Below are 18,233 nucleotides of genomic sequence, written 5' to 3'. Positions count from 1 at the left end.
GCCGACACGAATTTAAAAACCAACTTCAGCCTCCTTGACCTCGCTCGATGCTCTAAGGCTATTGGTTTCGATGGCGCCGGGGGAGGGTCCATTCCTGGAAATAAATGAAGGTTTGGGAGCCTCACACAGCTCAGCCCCGGCGCTCGTGCTTTGTTTGATTTAGGCTACCAAGGCTCGGAAAACTAATTGCGTGCTCAAAAGGAGCGGAGCGTGTGTTGGCTGGGAAAGCGGGCTCTGTAACGTATGACGTTTTAAACGGTGGCCCATGGAAAAGGTGCCACAGTGCCCCTCTCAGATTGCAGGTGCCTGTACAAACACGGTAAAGACGCCAACAATATAGACAAGGTTCCATCACCTCTCCTAATTAGGTTGTGACCAGGGGTACATACCGGCAGAGTTGCCTCCTACCAGAATAAACCAGAAAAAACGGAATGTATTTATCACATGACCCCTCTCCCACCCCACCTCCCACACACAGCAGAACATTTGCCCCCAGGACATACAAAGAGATGATGTACCAGTGCTCACCGGTAATATTGTGTTTTTATTCCAAAGCAATTTCCTCAATCCTCCCCCCTTTTACGGGGAAGTGTATTTATAATAATTTCCCTGGCAAGATGAATTTTAAGGAAACTAATCATAATATAACCCGGCTCAGAGGCTATGTGAAGTCTAGCCCATTAAACAGCAGACAATGCTTAGACTGTAGACACTCACAGACTCAGAAGATGCACGTTGAGTAACAAAAAATACTAACTGGGCTCCACCTATAAATCAAAAATGCATAATCGGTATACACCGTGAAATATACTTTAGTCTGAAGAAAATAAAATCATCTACATGTGCCAGTTCAGTTTTTTTATCTGTTTCCTGCAAACTGTAACACAAAGCATTGCATCTGTAAAATTCACGCATAAAGTTTATTACTATTTATCTTATTGATTGTTCATTTAAAATATTAATAACTTAACTGAGGGAATAGTCCATGAGTAAATTGTCATAGAAAACAATTGTAGGTCTCGCAGTGGTTAAAATATGTCTTCGATCAAAGTAGTTTATTCTGATTTGTTTACAGATCTACAACACGGATATTCAAATCTGCGCGGGGAAACGTTGAAATTTAACAAAAGGATACACTTCTTTCCTCGGCGTAACGTGACATTTGAAAAATAACACAGAGGAAAACCGAAATAATATTTCGGATCATTGTTGTCCAGCGAAACACAACTTATCAGAAAATAAAGAGTTTCTACGTTGACCAGAACGTTAAATATTTTTCACACTAGGAATTCCAGGTCTTGTCATCAGAGGATGGAGCAGGGGCGGCAGTTTACTTGTCAAACTAAAAAGTGATGCGTCGGGACGATTTTGCTGGGAATACAGAAGATGGGAATCTTAACTGAACACTTTAAAAAGCGATAAGAGAATAACTTTTTCCCGGAAGAACACGTATGGTTACTGACACTGCTAATACCATTGCTACGTTTACAAAACCGTTGTGAAGCCGGCAAGAGATTAAACACAGCCATGTAAATAAACAGGAGGAAACACGCTTCTTTCTATTTTTGTTGTGTCTTTTGTGGCATAGTCTGTGCATGGCAGTAAGGTTTGTTTTCACAAGAAATGTATCAGCGTGTACTACAGAACATTACAAGAAGGGAGATACTTTCCTAACTGAAAGCTATTGTGGTCACCTCGGAATAGTTTTTCTCCACTGTACCTCAGTTTCTACTCTTAGCGGTTTTCTTTCATTTGTAGATATTTGATTGTCAATTTTCTTTCATTTTTTAATATGTAAAATTAAGCTCGGGCTTCCGATTATATCTAAAAAAATTTATTATACTGTTGTCTTTATACTAACGGTTAAATAACAAAGGAGACGGGCAGCTGTAGCTCGGATTGCTATGGAAACCCTAATTACATTATTCCTATTGGACGGTTTCTATTTTTTCCCGGTTCTTAGCTTTTTCTGTTTCAGATAGCTAGAATTCAGTGCCAACAAAGTATCCCACCGGATTACCGTGTGCAAGAGTAATCAATAAATAAACACCAGCCTCTCGGAGGTTTTTGTATGTAGAAGTTTATCCCAAACAAAATGGCCGAGCGGTCCGCTTTGCAACTTGCGTTAGTGAAACAGACACTCCTCCAACTTAAAAAGGTGGCTTATTTTTTTTAAAGCGAAATAGCTGTTGGAAGGGCACCAGACAATATGAAATAAATACACTTTATAACAAGGTGTCAGGGCTTCTTTGTGTGGTGCCACAGCTTGTTTTACTCTATTAAAGACTTAGAGTCTTAATTAATCCTTACATCAACTACAAACACCAGCCACTGTTACAACTGTTCAAAACTACTCTCTCAACTAGTTCAGACCAAATAGACTAAATAGGTGAAATGCAATAGTCACCAGGGACCTGAATCAATCTCCCGAAGTTATGGTGAATAAACTCTACAAATATCCACATAAATACAGTAAGACGAGGATAAATAATCGATGATACAAAAATGGCTCGCTTAAAACAATAAATACATATCATTTAGTTCAATGCAATCCTTACATTACTGAAGAATTCATAAATTAACTTCTCTGAAATAAGTTTATAGGCAGGCAAGATGCCAGCGTTCACAATTGGGCTAAAAAACACCTCAGCATGACGCGCTGCTAATACTAATTGAGCTAGAAGACTTACCTTCAAGTACATCATTACCAGATTATTAGTCCCTTGGTTTGCAGTATATTGCACTGTCATGCTTTACACAGCTAGAAAAGAAAGGATCCTTTTCACTGACTTACTTAGAGTCGCAAAAAAGAAGATAGCTGCTAGGGGAGACAAATCCACTAATACTGGTGGCACTCAGAGGAAAGTAACACGGTAACGTCAGAAAAGTGAGGTAATTTAAACGCGAGTACATTGCGCGCTCTGGCTCCGTCCCAGTCCACTACAGATGCGTTAGTTTGGGCGCTTCTTGAATCCTTCCCTGAGACGTGTGATGAGAAGTGAGATCTGTGTATGTAGGATGAGGGTCACAAGGTCCATGGTGATGGTTGCCGGGGATCTGAGCGGCGCAGCTGTAGTCCACGCTGGCAGATGAAGGATGGGAAAGATGGCCGATGTTGAACATGGGGCCAGAGGCTGGCATGGAATCAACAAAGTTGCCTCCGACATACACCGGGCTGCCCTGCAAATTGGGATTGGCAAAGCCGCCGCTACTTTGCATGGTGTGATGGTCATACTCTGCTCCCGGGTATCTTTTCTGCTGGGGCAAACAGCTGCTGAGAGGTGCTGTGTACGCAGCCAGGCCATACATGTTTTGCTGGGATTTGGCAAAGGATGTTGGCGAAGGCGCATCGTAGCTAAGACTATTGACTGTTGGAAGCTGGCTGGAATATCCTACGTGATTTGGGCCGCTTAAGGGTGGACTTCGGTCAGGGGACTGTCCTACGGGAGAGTGCATGATCCCTTTGGCTTTCTGGTCTTTTTTGTACTTCATTCGCCTGTTCTGGAACCAGATTTTTATCTGCCGCTCCGTCAGGTTCAGGAGATTGGCCATTTCCACTCTGCGCGGGCGGCAGAGATAGCGATTGAAATGAAACTCCTTCTCCAGCTCCACCAGCTGCGCGCTGGTGTAGGCGGTGCGGACCCTCTTGGAAGCCGGGCCCGGGGGACTTTTGTCTTCGCAGTTTTCTCCTGCCGAAGGAAGAGAAACAAACACAGGTTGAGGCTTTACAGGCCCTGGCACAGCCTCCCGCTATGGGCCGGGCAGGGATCGAGAGATTGTTTCGCGCAAACCAAACGAGCACCAGCCACGCTCCCAGGTCTGAAGAAGCCAGTGGCTTCGCTAGCGCCAGGAACGGCCGCTGGGCGCCCCAGGTCCGCACAGACCCTGTCCTATCCAACCCAGGCCAAAGGTTTGCCCAGCACCGGATCGAATCCGATGTATTTTGGGTTTGCTTTTCCCTGCTCTCTTCCCCTGGTGGATATCCACCACATCCATGCGTCAACACGCACCCGCAGAGTTGATGTAACATAGCCCTCGAGAGGTTGCCAAGATGCAATTCAAAGTAAAATGAGACACAACGGGCAGGGTAGAGACTGTTTTAAGCGAAAGAGGGTGTCAGAGATTACTGATGATTTCACTATAACCTCTCTTCATATCCCATTAATTCACGATAAGGGTGCAAACTATTCTGGCTTTGTATAACGCTGAGAAACCCCTCAAGGAGCTTTTAGTGGCATCAGATTCAAATCCCTCTGTCCACGCCTCTCTCTCACTTGCTTGCTCGCTCTCCCTGACCTTACGCCCGATCCTGCTCCCAATGTGCACAAAGTCAGCATTCCTATTGTTTCAAGTGGGAGCAGTCCAGGCTCCTTAAACCGGATTCTTTATCCAGGCTCTGAAGCAGAGGTGGAGGAGTCAATAGTAAGGAGCAACACTGGATAACGAGGAGTGAAAATAAATTAGATATTGCGGGATTTGTGAATATGCTCGATTTCACTGAATGGAGAAAGAGGGGAAGGGGCGCCCCTTTCTTTCATCCCAAACCGGAGCAAAGGAGAAAGGGCAGGATTTAAAACTTGCTAACAAGTGGATTGGCTTTCTCGCTTTGAAATCTGAGGTCAGACTCCCACGACCGGGGAAAAGGTTGGGGCTCTTCCGAGGGATGAGTGCTAGGAACACCTGGCTTGAGTTTCAGTGCTTGTGCGGTCTACGTTTCTAAAAGCTCCGTCCTGGAAGCCAGTTCGGAGCGAGCGAGAGCTGACAGATTGAGGCGTTTAGACGGAGAGGGAGGAAATGCTGCTTTTCCCTGCACGCCAGACAGCGCGCAGGCCTGTGTGCCCCACATCGCAGCGCAGCGCCTCCGCCAAACGCTTCGATCACAGCGGGCGGGACAAGACCCCGCAAACTCCGGGGCTGCGGAGTTGCTCTTGACACGGGCACAGGCCCCGAGCCGCAGAGGACTCGACTTAGGCCCTCGCTCAACGTTGCCAAGAGCCGCAGCGTGGAGCCTGCTGGAGATCTGAGCGCCCCCCACTGTGCCCGGCGGGGCGGGGCTCTGGACGGACTGATGCGTGTGCTGCTTAGCGGACCTGGGGGAGGTGATGGGGGGAGCTAGGCGGGGGAGCGCTGTACCTGAAGCGGCGCAGGTGTTTTTCTGCTTGGAGTTCTGCCGGGACTCTTTCATCCAGGGGAAGATCTGTTTGCTAATGGTGGCGGAGGAGGAGCTGGAGGAATTGGGGCCGCCTTTGGTTTTTTTCGGGGGGGCTGCATTGGTGGGGTTCGGTGGGGAAGAAGGGGGCAGCGCAGGCGGCTGCTGCTGCTCGCCTAGACCCGGGGGCTGACTGCTTGCTTGGCCGCTGCCGTTGGTCCGCATGCAGCTGCCATTCAGCTCGCTGCTCTTATGGGCTGGAGCTCGGATGGGAGCCGAGCTCTGGATGGAGCAGGCGGAGCTCGGGTAGTCTGTGTCCAGAGCGGCTTGTGGGTAAGGCTGGTGGGCCGAGCTGTAGCTGTAGGCGTCGGCTTTGCTGTAGGTGTAGCCCCCGAAGAGCCCCGAGTTATCGTAGTACGCGGTTTTCTGCATCTTGCTCTCTGGGATCGCCAAGGCCTGGGGACCCTGCTCAAATAACATTGACTGGGTCCCAGCGGCTCACGTGTTCGGTTTGGGCCACTCACTGCCTAGGAAGCCACCTGGGGGGAAAGCGAGAGACACAAAAGGAACTTTCATTAGGAGAACGGGTGTGATCTCAGAGCGGAGGGCTAGAAGGGATCGTCCTGACTCCTGGCCATCTTGTCTGGCCTCCTGCACCTGGCAGGCCTCAGAGCCTCACCCACCCGCTCCTGCCGCAGGCCCATCAACCCTGGCTGAATTGATGAAATCCTGCAAGTTACAGGAGAACGTGCTCTTTGCTCTAGTTCAAACCAGCAAGTGATCACTGCCCCACCTGCAGAGGAAGTCTGCTGAACACCCCCAAGATATCAGGCAGACAGACATCTCCTTTTACATCCCCCTCCTTAGAAACACACATGTGTATACATTCGCTCACGTGCTTACATCTAGACTCGTGCGAACTCATTCACTCAGTTCTGCGCTTTGACACACCGACATACTAAGATTTGGCTAGTACACAGATTCCTTTCAGGGAGAGAAAAGAGAGAATAGAATGGATTAACTGACTAGACTACAGAAGCTACACTGAACACAAAATGGGTGAAACATACATTAAGTGCCTTTAAAAATAATCCTAATCTAGTTGAGTAATCAGCCAGATCCTTCAAAGTCTTTCTTGAGGTTTCCTTCTAATCAAAAAGTATAGATCAAATCCCAAGTGAAGGAGTGAGCATTGGATCCATCTCTTTAAAATCTGAGCAGATCCTCTGATAATGGCAGAAATAATTTGGAACGCTCATCTAATTGCGAATAATTAATGATTATTCTCCCCGTCTTTAGGAACACAGTTAAGAATTTGTTTCATTTACTCTTTTTTCTAGGGTGTTTTTTTCCCCAACTTTGAAATGACGCTTAATGCTTCTACCTCAAAATACCTGATCCATTAACATAAATTTATTAGGCTTCCAGTGAAAAACTGGGAAGTTGCACTGTCCCACTATACCATTCCCTCATACATCTGGAATTGTAAAACAAGATCTAAAGATATATCGACAGACATTAACTACTGTATTTTTGTGCATTCCATCCATACATTCTTCCTTCATGTTTCACAGAACGTGTTCTAAATCGACATCTCGCCTTTCCTCTTTCTCTTTATTTTTCCACCATCACGGTCATATTATCATTCACTTTACTATCATATATGAGTATTTCCATAATATGCATATTTGGTGACCCTCCTGTACCATTTTGGTACTGTATAAAGATTAACCCACCTCACTTCTTTCCCTCCCCCTTCCCCCCCAATCTTTTTTTCTGTATACGCAGGCGCAAAAGTGTGAAAGAGGCCCCAGATGACATGATGGATTGAACCAGAATTAGAACCTTTAAAAAAAAAAAACAGAAAATTCCATCTCTATTGTAAATTCTGTCTCTTTTCCCTGCGAAAGATTCCTAAGAAGTTAAAGTATAACTAACGCCATTCACTAACTTAAGTTTGTACTATAAAGAAAACGCTTAGGTCAGCTACTCTATCTTAACTCTTAGATTAATTTTACCCTGCTCAAAAATCTTTCACACAACGTTTCTTGTTAGTTATTGTCAATCGAATCAACCTGAGACCATTAATATGGTTTGGTTTTCATTATAAATCATGTTTTGTGTGTTAGCATGCAAAACTTAATTCAGATTTCAGTATTTTCCCATCAAACTGGCAAGTGTATCCAAATGAAAAGTTCTCCCGGTAATGAATATTTTTGAATAGATACAAAAGCTGTATACAATTTGTTGAATGTAAATCTGTATTTTATCTTTTGCAAGGTAGGAACTAACACGTAGTTTTGATAAATGCAGTGATGGGGTTGCTACTATTTCTCTACTGGTATTCTCCGTGTTTTTATGCATTTAAAAATTTGCATCTTTTATCCTTCTGCCAAAATAAATTACGGGATATTTCACCTGACAATATAGTCAGTACTTGAGATATTTGCAAGTGTCTTTTTTATTGTCTAAACTTATTTATTACATGAAAGTAGTTCTAAAATATTAAAGGAATCTCTGTTAATTGTTATTCTTCAAAATCAACATTTGTGCAAAGCCATAGTAATGTGTTACCTTTAATTTTATTTGTCTGCTGCTTCCCCAATAGTAATTTGTACAACTAAATAGCATTGTTATTCTTTTTAAAAGTGAATAGAATACAGTATACAGGACTATGTAGCACTTTAAAGACTAACAAGATGGTTTATCTTGTTAGTCTTTAAAGTGCTACATAGTCCTGTATTTTGTTTCAGCTACACCAGATTAACACGGCTACATGTCTATCACTAGAATACAGTACACATTCTAAACTAAGATAACAAAAATTCGAAGTCACTTTAAACTGATAGGCCCTCCCATCCCCTCTTAAATATTGCTTTACCAGAGAAGTTATTTTCTTTCATCAACATGAGCTGATATCATTTTGGGAAACTAGTGGTGGTGGGGGGAGAGGGAGAGAAAAAGGCTTTGCCCCAAACCCACCCTGAAGAATGCAATAAACAGAGGCCCAGGAAGTAATAATGAAAGATTTATTATGAGTGCTAAGAAAATACAACGATCCAGACGAGACTATAATTTACTTTCTGCAAATCATCCACACAGTTAATAATTTTCTACCTTTATTATTTACGTTTTCTGGTATAGTCTGGGCTGAAGCATTTGCTTAACACAACACAGGATTATGCCTATTCTTTTATATACCAAATAAAATATAGTTCCCAAAAGAATACATGAAATCTTAAAAAACAGTATTGCTGAAAAACTGTTAAAAGCCTTATTCCTTTTCTGAAATACCAACTGCTTGTGAACTCTGCTTGAACCTAAAAAGGAGGCAATGGGCCATAAATCACACGGACAATGCTCGACTGTTTGGTGGCTCATCTTTTAGATCTTTTTTTTTTAAATCCTTACACGTTTTGACTCTACAAGCGCACTGCATAAGGCGGTGTGTTTGTATGTAACACCAAAGCACAGGCTCAACACTTCTTCGTTTGACCAAAGACATTCTGCAGGAAAGTAACTTCCAAATGGTTTGCCAGCGTTGTGGGGGGTGGACTGAAATGCACTAGGGCCAGGCAACCACAAAGTAGCCATGTCTGTGTTGCGAGTTCCCCTTCCTACTAGTCAGAGAGGTTAACCTCATCTGAACCGTTATACATCACATATGGTAATAGGGGTCTTTGTCCTGCCACTGTTTTCCAAATGCCCGGAGGCTACAATGCAGCCTACAGTTATATCTGGAAGTCAGACTAGGTATAAGAGATACAGGATTGTTAGACAAAATACCTGATTCTCCCACTCACACGCTCTCACCCCCACACTCACACCCACGTGTGTGCCGAATTACAGCAAAGTCAAATTCTGACAAGTTTCCACTCTCACAATTGTGTTCGATCCGAAACCCAAACATATTCATATTAAGCAGTTCTCTACTAATACTTCCACTACACTTAATTCTGCTTAGGATCAATATCTCATATGATACCGAATAAATAAAAGGCAGTATGAGCGGCCAGTGGAGGGGTTATTAAGCAGCCGGAGCTCTCACGGTGCATATCAATGCACCTGTCACTGTGGTTTGTAACAAAATTTATGACTGCTAGCACTATGGCAGTAAACGCTTCAGTAAGGAATGAAAAGGAAAACACTTCTCAAGACCTAGCACTTTCAGAAGGGTAGAACAGGCTGCGCGTAGGAGGAAGACCAGCAAAAGAATTCCCTACTCCGCAATTTTTCCTTATTTGCAGCCTGGAAGGGGACATATATATAAAGTAGCTAAACAGTTCCCTCCTTTACTGCTTCTTTCTCAGAGCACAGGCTATTTTCCTTCACGTTGCCAAGGATTTCTGAACTCCTTCTATGCTTATCTGTTGTTATTTTACCACCTCCCCCAAATCACTTTCTACTAATGATCTTTGGATTTGCTGGAATAGAGTTTACCATGCGGACGGATAGACTGCAACCAGAAGACTTCCAGGAAATTAGCTTCCCCTCCCCCCAATTTTTGTGGGAAAAGAGTGACTGATGTAATTTGATCATGGCTGCCACTGATACTGAAATGTATTCTTGTTATAGATTGTACACAATGGCTCACAGAGGGAGCCGCGTTTTAAAAGGTGTATGTTCTGTTTCTCTTCCAGTGATTTAAGACGCTGTGAGCCACCTAATAGCACTGGTAAATCGGGATCATAATGTTGGTCTGTCTGTCTGACCGATATCAGAATTCTTCTGTAGAGACTAAAGGTCTATCTAAAATACTATGTTTTGAAGCTGTAAGATTAATATTTGTACCCAGCCTTCCGTACATAAAAGCATCGTTCAAAGGTTACGAGCTTTGTAAGAGCCCGATCCAATTCCCACTGAAGGTGCTGACAACTTCCCATTCGGTGGGAACAGAATCGGGAGCAGTATCGGTCCGAATGTGGTTTTATTAAATGCTTATTTTGTTTTCTATTGCTGTTTAAATAGGCGTAATAATGAGCTACTTTAAATGGGGCGAGAGCATTTTAAATGCTGCTCTTTGGGTGAGATAGCTTTTACAGTAATAACATACTTTGTGTGTGAGGTACTGACAACGTTATTAAGCAGAAATAGATTTGAAAATCGATGATCAGTTAGCAGGTAACCTCTGTTACCATACTCTAAAATGATACACTTTCAAGCATTTTTGTTCTTTACATATGGTAAATTACTCGTGGCAACTACTTCTGTAGCAAGAGAGGTGGCAAATCTATAGAGACGAAAATAAAAACTCACCACACTTATGTTTTTTCTTGAATTTTGACTTTAACTCTTTTTGTAGGATCTTCGGAGCCCTTTGGAAAATCCGTTGGGACGTGCCTGAAACAAAAGTGAGAACTTTCAGTGGAAGCTGTTTTGTTGTGTACTTCTTTCTTGATACATTTTATAATAAATTCACGCCTGTTCGGTAGCAATTCTCTTTGCCTCCTATTCCACATCAGCTCTTTCACTTTACAAGTCACAGGTGCTTCACATTTATATACTAAGCACACTTGGAAAACCCTTTGGTTTTTTTATACGGTTCCTCGGCAAAACTTTACAGAGGCCTTGATAGACTTTTCCAGACAACACAGTGCATACAGCGCGGGAGGGTAGCGCTCACGTAATTAGAGCCCCAAAGCCTTGTAACCATTTGGGCGGAACATTGGACAAAATAGCTCCAACTCGGATCGAAATAAAAACCAGTTCCACATTCTCACGGCTTCCTGAACACTTCCAGCACCTCCCCAAGTTAGTAGCTACAGTACCAATGCTCTTTGCCTCTTAGGAAGAGGAAGTGCAAACATGGCAATTGTGATGTAACTTTTCCCCCCTCAGCAAAAGGATTTAAATGCATCTCGCGCTGTGCAGAGTCAGTGATAACGGCAGGCATGTAGCATAGGTAAGGAAGAGCATGCACAAGTCTAACCATCACACTAAGAAGAATGGAAATTTTACTAGAAAGACCCCGGCGCCATTACCACGGCGCTCATACATTATGGATAGCTGTGGTTATCTCGGGTTTGTCACAAGAAGTAAAACCCAGGCACAACACCAGTGCACAGCTCTGCCCCTTCCCTTCTCCTGATCCACGGTTTAAGGAAAGAGGCACACAAATTATTTGCAGCTCCCCTTTACATTCCCTAGTCAAGACGCACAGAAAACTAAGATAGACACTTCGCCTGCTGCATCTGCACAACAAATATTTGGGGCTCAAACGGAACATTTTGCGTTTCCCTTTTGCAATGTGTCGACTAAGGAGTCTGAGAACATTCGTGCCAGAAAATCCCCCACAAAGAAGCCCGGGTCATTATAAAGACGATATCTAGCAACCATAAGCCTTTGAAATGACCTTTGGCTTGTATAGCAATAACTCACCACTTAATGAACAACCAACGGAAGCGCCTCCAATAGCTCACAACATAACAGAGCTTGCAACTTTCCACCAAATCTTCTCTGTCCCTATCCAAACCCAGTATGGTGCAGCATTCCCCTTCCAATTCACCTTAATTTAGGCTGGCAAACTGAAGTTTGGGAAGTGGAGCCTCATCATTACACACGATGCTCTACCAGGTTCTCGGTCCAAGGCCTGTCCCGGTAACGTCTTATATAATATATTCACGTGGGCGTACGTCAACTTTAAGCGCTTTATTTATTTTTTTTAGAACGGAGTTCATTAGAAATAGTATTTTACAGTGTGTAAGAAGAAAGCATAAATTCGGCACACCTTAGCTTCTGGCCGGAGAGATCATAATATTGTTATCAAGTCATTGTTATCCGCTGTTGATTGACCTGGTAAGTTTTCATTTTGTGTCTAATTAATTATCGACTTCTGATCCTTTTTGCAGCGGCACTACCGCCTCACCAGCAGCTCAGTGATGCCATCCTGATTCTAGAAATGGGTCTCTTTGGAGCCCATTTTACAAAGACATCTCTTTGATCCTAACTCGAACAACATCCGAAGTTTGGGTTTCTAAGGCTCTGATGCTTAAACACGTTGGCTTTGTGCTGTCGTTAGTGGAGCTTCGTCAGAGAAATAGAACTGAGCTCTGATAAAAAGTTGCCAAAGATAAACCTCAGGAAATCTTTAGAACTATCCAGGCATGGACCCAATATAGGTATTATTGAAATTTTAGGTGAAGTTATAAGTGAGTGCTTCCATCGAGCCAAATGAAATGCTGCTTGCAGTAATTGGATTCAGCTGACTAACTTGGCAGGCCAGCAGCTTGGAGGCATACAGCTAAGAAAAATGTTCACTGCCTTTACGTTCTGATCGAGCAGAGCACACGCAATTGACAAAACAACTTTCTTTCCTTCTGTTCATTGTTCTGCATAAATATGGATGAGCATCTAAAATGAAGGAAGAGTTAGCTGCCTAAGAGATAGAAAGACTTCTGTTCAGATTTTGTCCGGCACTGCCTTCTTCTGGTATCCAACACAAAGCTTGGATATTGTATTTTGCTAGTTTCGATAAGGGTAATCGGAAACGCTATTCCATAGTTCATGCATTTTAAAAGGTAGAAAGTTATTTAAAGCACGGATTTTGCATGTAGTGGAAGGTGCTATTTTAAATAGCAAGAAGTTGAGTTAAGGTTTAAACATGTTTCTGTGGGATCCATTCACTTTTAGTAGCCAAAATAGGCATGAATATTGTTTGTATTTTCTTAGTTTTAGATGCAAGTATCCAGTACACATTCCCTCGCTTACCACGCTGGCCCATTTACAAGTTGATCAGACTATGGAAATAGACGTAAAGAAAACTTTCGTGGTATATGAATGGCAAATAGCACTGTAACAGCGCGTGTGACTGAAATAAATAAAACCACAGTAGCGCGGACAGCAATACAGGAGCAAATGATATATATGAGTCAAAGGCTGAGGAAATAGGTGAGTATGGAAGATCATTTGCTAAGTGCATTTAAGAACCCTATGTGGAGGCTCCCTTACCGGTGAATCTATTTCAATGTGTAGAGTACAGATCAACCCGGCTACATTCTGCCCACCAGTCGAAGTCAGAGATTTAATAGGATGCCCCATAATACTCTGGCAGTAACAGTACATGAAAAAGTTATTTTCTTTTATTTGTTTAACTGTCATTTAATACTTGAAAACAACCAAAAACAGGACCGGGGCAAACAAATTCTCCCGAACGTTTGGGAAGTGTGTAAATTTCCGAAAAAATAGCATATACTTAAGACAATACTGCTCTAAACTAGATGGAAACATATTTCTAGACATATTTTGCAGTCAGATCACCGATGACTAATAAATTACACTTAGTCTCTGACTAAAGGCGATAATGCAGACCTATGGTTAAAGGTTCCATTTTGTCATGCAATTGCTTACCTGTGTATCCATTTATCATAAACCTGTGGTCCTCAGTCTCAATATCTGTGCTTGCGGTTGTTAGAATAGATCCTTCCCCCTTTGTCTGCAGACAGGACTGTCCTAAGCCTGATCTTGCGGTTTTACAGACATTTTCCTACACCAGTATTCCCGATAGAATGAAAACAGGTTCAGGCTCAACTACCAATAAAAGAGGGCGAGTGGAATTCGGAATTTGTTGTTGTTGTTCTTTTTAATTCACAACAACCGTCCTTGGCAATCAACTCCACGGAATAAAAGGAAGCAATTGGCCGGCGATTGCTTTGTTTTGGTTTTAAATCGTGCGGCCATTTATGTTTTTTTTTCAGAAGGGCAACAGAAACCCCTTTATAATCAGAAATATAGGCGCTGCCTTAAAATACAAGCATATTTGTTCACGTGATCCTGAGAGCAGATTGTTCTGATTGAGGCTGGAACTTTCACAATGTCCGTCCTCTCTAAACCCCCCAGAATGTACATGCCTGGGAGTATTACACAGGGATCCAAAAGCCCCCTTAAGCTTCCTGTGAAAGCAACGCAGCAGTCCAATGCAAAACCGCCTCCCCTTCCAATAAAGACCAGGTTCTAGAATTGTTTTAGGTACCAAAAGGCAACAATTCCTTTCCGACGTGTTACAAATCCCTTTGGATACATTGATCTTTTGGGTAAAGTATTTTGAAGACCTTCTCTTCCTAGTTGAATCAAGTATTCTTAGAGCTTTTGGACAAACTGAACTATCACAGCAACCTTCAATCCATGAACACTCTGTACTCGCTATTCTATTAATCCGTTTTCTTTGTGGGTACCACAAATACACGGGATGTTAATTTGAATGGTAGTTTCTTCAGTCGTTGCTGATCAAACGACTCGTTAAATCAACATTGCCTATAGAAGATGAAAAGAAATTTGGATTTTCTGTAACCGAAAAGACGGTTTAATAAAAACTCTGGCCCACAAATGCATACTGCAAAGCTGTCTGAAATGTTCTAGGTTTTATTAGTATGTACTAATTTCTGTTTTCTCCTTCTCTATAGGGGGAAACATTTAGGTAAAGTCGAATATTTCAGTTCGGAAGATTAAAGAAGCCTTAGAAAAATCGTCTTACTTTTCTGTTTGTGCACTGATTCTGATTGGAGGGGGAGGGTGTATGTACATACATATACATATGTCTGTGTATATACACACACGGATAGAAAAGGCACTATATGGAGAACACGTCCTGTATTTAATGAGTGTATACAAATGTTCTGAAATCAAATTCTGTAAAAATGTATTTTAACTCCTTTGTTTGATTACCTAAGGTGTCTGTAGATATAAATAAACCACACCTAATCTAGGATCTGCTAAGATTTCATTACCATCCAAAGCATGGAGATCTGACAGTAACGTATTACCTTACAATACTGTCTATAAGTGTATTGTAACATTTATCTAAATTACTCTGCTTTTCCTGACTTTGCAAACAAGTTATAAAAAGATTGCAGTCCTCTTACTGAAGCACGCGTTCAAGGTAAACGATTGTTTTCGACTCCGCATTTATAATGTTGTATTCGTTGGAAATGATGTACCTGAATCTTGCATCAAGTAAAAGGCAATTGTTCTTCGAATAATTTCCTGTTAGACATACGTTTCTCTATCAGTGTCTCTGTCTAAAATCTAGCTGTATTGAGTCAGAGGTATGTATGTGTGTGCCTGTGTCTTTACATACATACATACGTAAGTTCGGAATAGTGTTTGCACATTTTCTAATGACGAAAGTCTCGTTTGCTCGTTACACAAAAGTGAAAGTGCAAAGTGCGCCATTAATCAAGGAAAGATCAAGAGGAGGGAATAAGAAGAAAAATCTCCCTTTTAATGCGTAATTTGTAAATCTCTCTTAGCAAAAGTCACACGCCACCGAGGGGTTCATTTAGGGTATACGGCACCAAGAAACCAACAACTGCAGCAAAAATTAAGAGTTTGCACGGGGCCCGAAAAAGCAATAAAGAAGTGTGAAACTCCAGCGATAGGAAGACTGAAGCTCTGAGTGAATTTGTCTCCAGTAAAGGATCTGAAGACTTCTCCAGTTGGAGCATATGTTCATAGAGCAATAAAACAGAAAGATTTACAGTCTTCGCCCGCCCCTCAGCAGCCTCGCACCCTTTCAGGAATTACTTACGATGATTTATAACAACAACTCCGGCAATTGTCAAACTGATCAAATATCCCAGGCTAAATGCAGGAATAAACGTTATTATTAAAGCTGTTCAACTTCTGTTCGGGGCCATTTTACCGCGTGTGTTTGTGGAGTTTGGGCTCTCTCTGGGCAAAGAGGAAAATATAAACTTCATTGATGAAAACAAGAGGAGTTATAGGGAAGCAGCGATTCTGGGTTTTAGTCACTACCAAGGCGCATCCCCGTTTGTCATCTTTGAATAATTGAATTAATGTGTTATTGTTTGAATGTATAATTCATAACAGAGGAAACTTTGCCTCTGCCCTGCCTCCGAAACGGAAGCTATAAAAGCTATAATCTGGATGTTTAGAAATGACTCCAGCGAGGGATAATAAAGAGTATCCTGTTCGCATGCAGTAGTTTCAACTGGCTATGGGGGTTAATAGAGAATTCTCAGCCGTGCGGTCTGTGTTTTATAGCAGGGGAAAACGTGGTTTCTATATACAAGCTGAAATCCTCATTTTTGTATCAGCGTGCTCCGCTGGCCCCGGAGTTGCAAGAGTGTAAGTCTCCCGCAAATTGACCCGAAGACTGGGGGGCTTTTCCTAGGCTTTTTCTATTTTAGACACCCCCTCCCCCGCTCTCCCACCACTCACACAAACACACACACACACACCGCAATGCTTTGCTCATCATTTCAGAGAGAAACCGAAAAGGACCAGGTCAAAAATGGGCATTTATCCTAGAAAAATAAAAATAAAATTAACAATAAATCCTTCCCTTTGTGGAAGGGTAGCAATAATGTCTTGGGAGGGGGCGAGAAGCAAGCTCGGAATTCATTATCTGCTGCTTAAAAACCTGCATTTGGGTAAAATTTCAACTCCGTTCTATAGCCTTCTATTATGACGCAAGGAAAAATTTACGACCCTTGCTTGAAAAGAAGTTCAGGCCCTTTTCTCACCATTTTAAGAATGGGCAGCAGATGCCCTGACAGCCAGTATTGTTCCCAGTAAGACATAAGCAACCAGTAAATCTACTCCCATTTCACCACACATACAGCTCTCAGCAAACCCTTGCCTTGTCTTTTGCCTTCCTGTTACCTCTAGGTAGAACCTGTCCGCGCACACACATAAACAAAGGGAGCCTTTGCCCAACATCATAATTTTTCATAAAGTGTAAATCTTTTCCCCTGCATCTAAGGTCACCACACAAGCCTAGACCAACTTCTGACTATTGCATGGTTCCAAATCAGGAAGCAAAGGGTCCTATTTGTCAAGCATTTGACAGCTAAGTGCATTCAGAATTTAAATATGAAGGAATAAAAGTAAAATGTTTACATACCAAGCGTCTGTTTTTCGGCTGCTACCCAAGATATAGGTGTGCAGGGAAAGAGCCTACACCCTTTGTATATTATATTCTTGGGATCTCTTCAGTTTTCAAGTCTGATAGAGTCCTTTGCTTGGCAGATTAATGACGACTCCGTGTTTCTTAAGGGACGTGCTGAATTAATTATTTCGCAAATCACGTGGTCAGGACTTCTAGAAATCTATTCTTATCATCTTCCTTGCACTTTGAATTCTGCCTGTTATGACTATTCCTAGCAAGATCGGTTTAGTCTGGACTGTTACAAAAATCAGGGGAAAGGGATAACAAACATGGCCGTTGGAAGCTGTGTGGCTCTGCACTGAAAGGTCCCTATTTACTGTACTGTACAGTGAGTGGTGTTTGCTATTGACTCTGCCTTTCCTCCTCATTCTTACCTTAACGACTAGTGGTGATATAATATACAGAATTGTATTGATGTATTGGTAGTAACAGGAGGAGCCATTAGATACAAGGCGGTCAAAGTGGGATCATAAAATGGGTTTCAATATCTAAACTTAATGTCTGTGCACTTAAAAGTACACATGCAAGCACATCTTCCCCCTGCATTCCCTTGTATTCCGGGTGCAAGTCGTATTTACTGCGTTATGTACATTTCACGTTGGAAGAAGAATAATCTATTTTTGGACTCATGCCTTGGCCACTCTTCAAGAAACGCTGTCATATGTGACATACATCTGGGCTAAAAATAGTGCAATCGACCTCTTCTAGGAAGACGTTGTTGTTGTGTTTGTTGTTTCAGGTGCTTATATAAAAAATGAAAGGAGGTGTCTGCTACAAGTCTACAGGAAAGTTCAAAATTCGAGGTTTGTCTTTGATTTGTGTCTGACTGAGATCAGCTGAAATAAATAAACCTAATTAAAAAACCGAACCCATTCCTCTCCAATTTTTAAAGTCACATTAAAACCTTTCACCGCCCACCTAAAGCACACGCCACTTGTGTGAGGTTAAGAGGCAACTTCAGGTGTGGCTCCTTGATACTTATCAAGCATCCTAGCATCCGTGAGCCATTGAAGAGTGGCTTGTTAAATGTAAAACATTAACAAATGGCTGAGGGGCACTTTAACTGCGGCCCGAATGTAAATACAATCTTCGGTTTGTCCCAGAGTCACACCATCCTAGCCAATGTCATTAGAAAAGCGGTTCAAAGAGACACATGGATGGATATATACTTCGGGATTA

The 18,233-nt window shown here is 42.4% G+C and overlaps 1 protein-coding gene and 1 long non-coding RNA gene across 8 annotated transcripts in view; one reads left to right on the top strand and one right to left on the bottom strand.

Moving 5' to 3' along the window:
* Window positions 1-475: 475 nt before the first annotated feature.
* The window catches only part of HOXD3 (homeobox D3), a 36,960-nt gene continuing 19,202 nt past the window's right edge, over window positions 476-18,233 (bottom strand). For 4 of the 7 annotated variants that reach the window (XM_075933697.2, XM_075933698.2, XM_075933700.2 and 1 more), the window contains 3 exons: window positions 10,406-10,489; window positions 5,134-5,688; window positions 1,349-3,689 (listed from right to left, as the gene is read on the bottom strand). In XM_075933697.2, the coding sequence (XP_075789812.1) occupies window positions 2,941-3,689; window positions 5,134-5,629 (1,245 nt within the window). In that variant the 5' untranslated portion in view covers window positions 5,630-5,688; window positions 10,406-10,489 and the 3' untranslated portion in view covers window positions 1,349-2,940. Of the gene's footprint in view, window positions 3,690-5,133; window positions 5,689-10,405; window positions 10,490-11,527; window positions 11,793-18,233 lie in introns of those variants that run through there. The other 3 variants (XR_016350049.1, XM_075933702.2, XM_075933701.2) reach the window with 3 other exon arrangements.
* Window positions 11,806-15,007, top strand: LOC106731728 (uncharacterized). Its single transcript, XR_001367991.4, has 3 exons — window positions 11,806-11,944; window positions 12,818-13,036; window positions 14,548-15,007. It is a non-coding gene; the product is annotated as an uncharacterized LOC106731728 (long non-coding RNA).

This window comes from Pelodiscus sinensis, chromosome 7, assembly GCF_052426305.1.
Source record: "Pelodiscus sinensis isolate ZL-2025 chromosome 7, ASM5242630v1, whole genome shotgun sequence".
In the NCBI taxonomy this organism is placed as follows: domain Eukaryota; kingdom Metazoa; phylum Chordata; order Testudines; family Trionychidae; genus Pelodiscus; species Pelodiscus sinensis.
The sequence above is the reverse complement of the archived record's forward strand: the minus strand, read 5'-3'. Positions and strand labels throughout refer to the sequence as shown.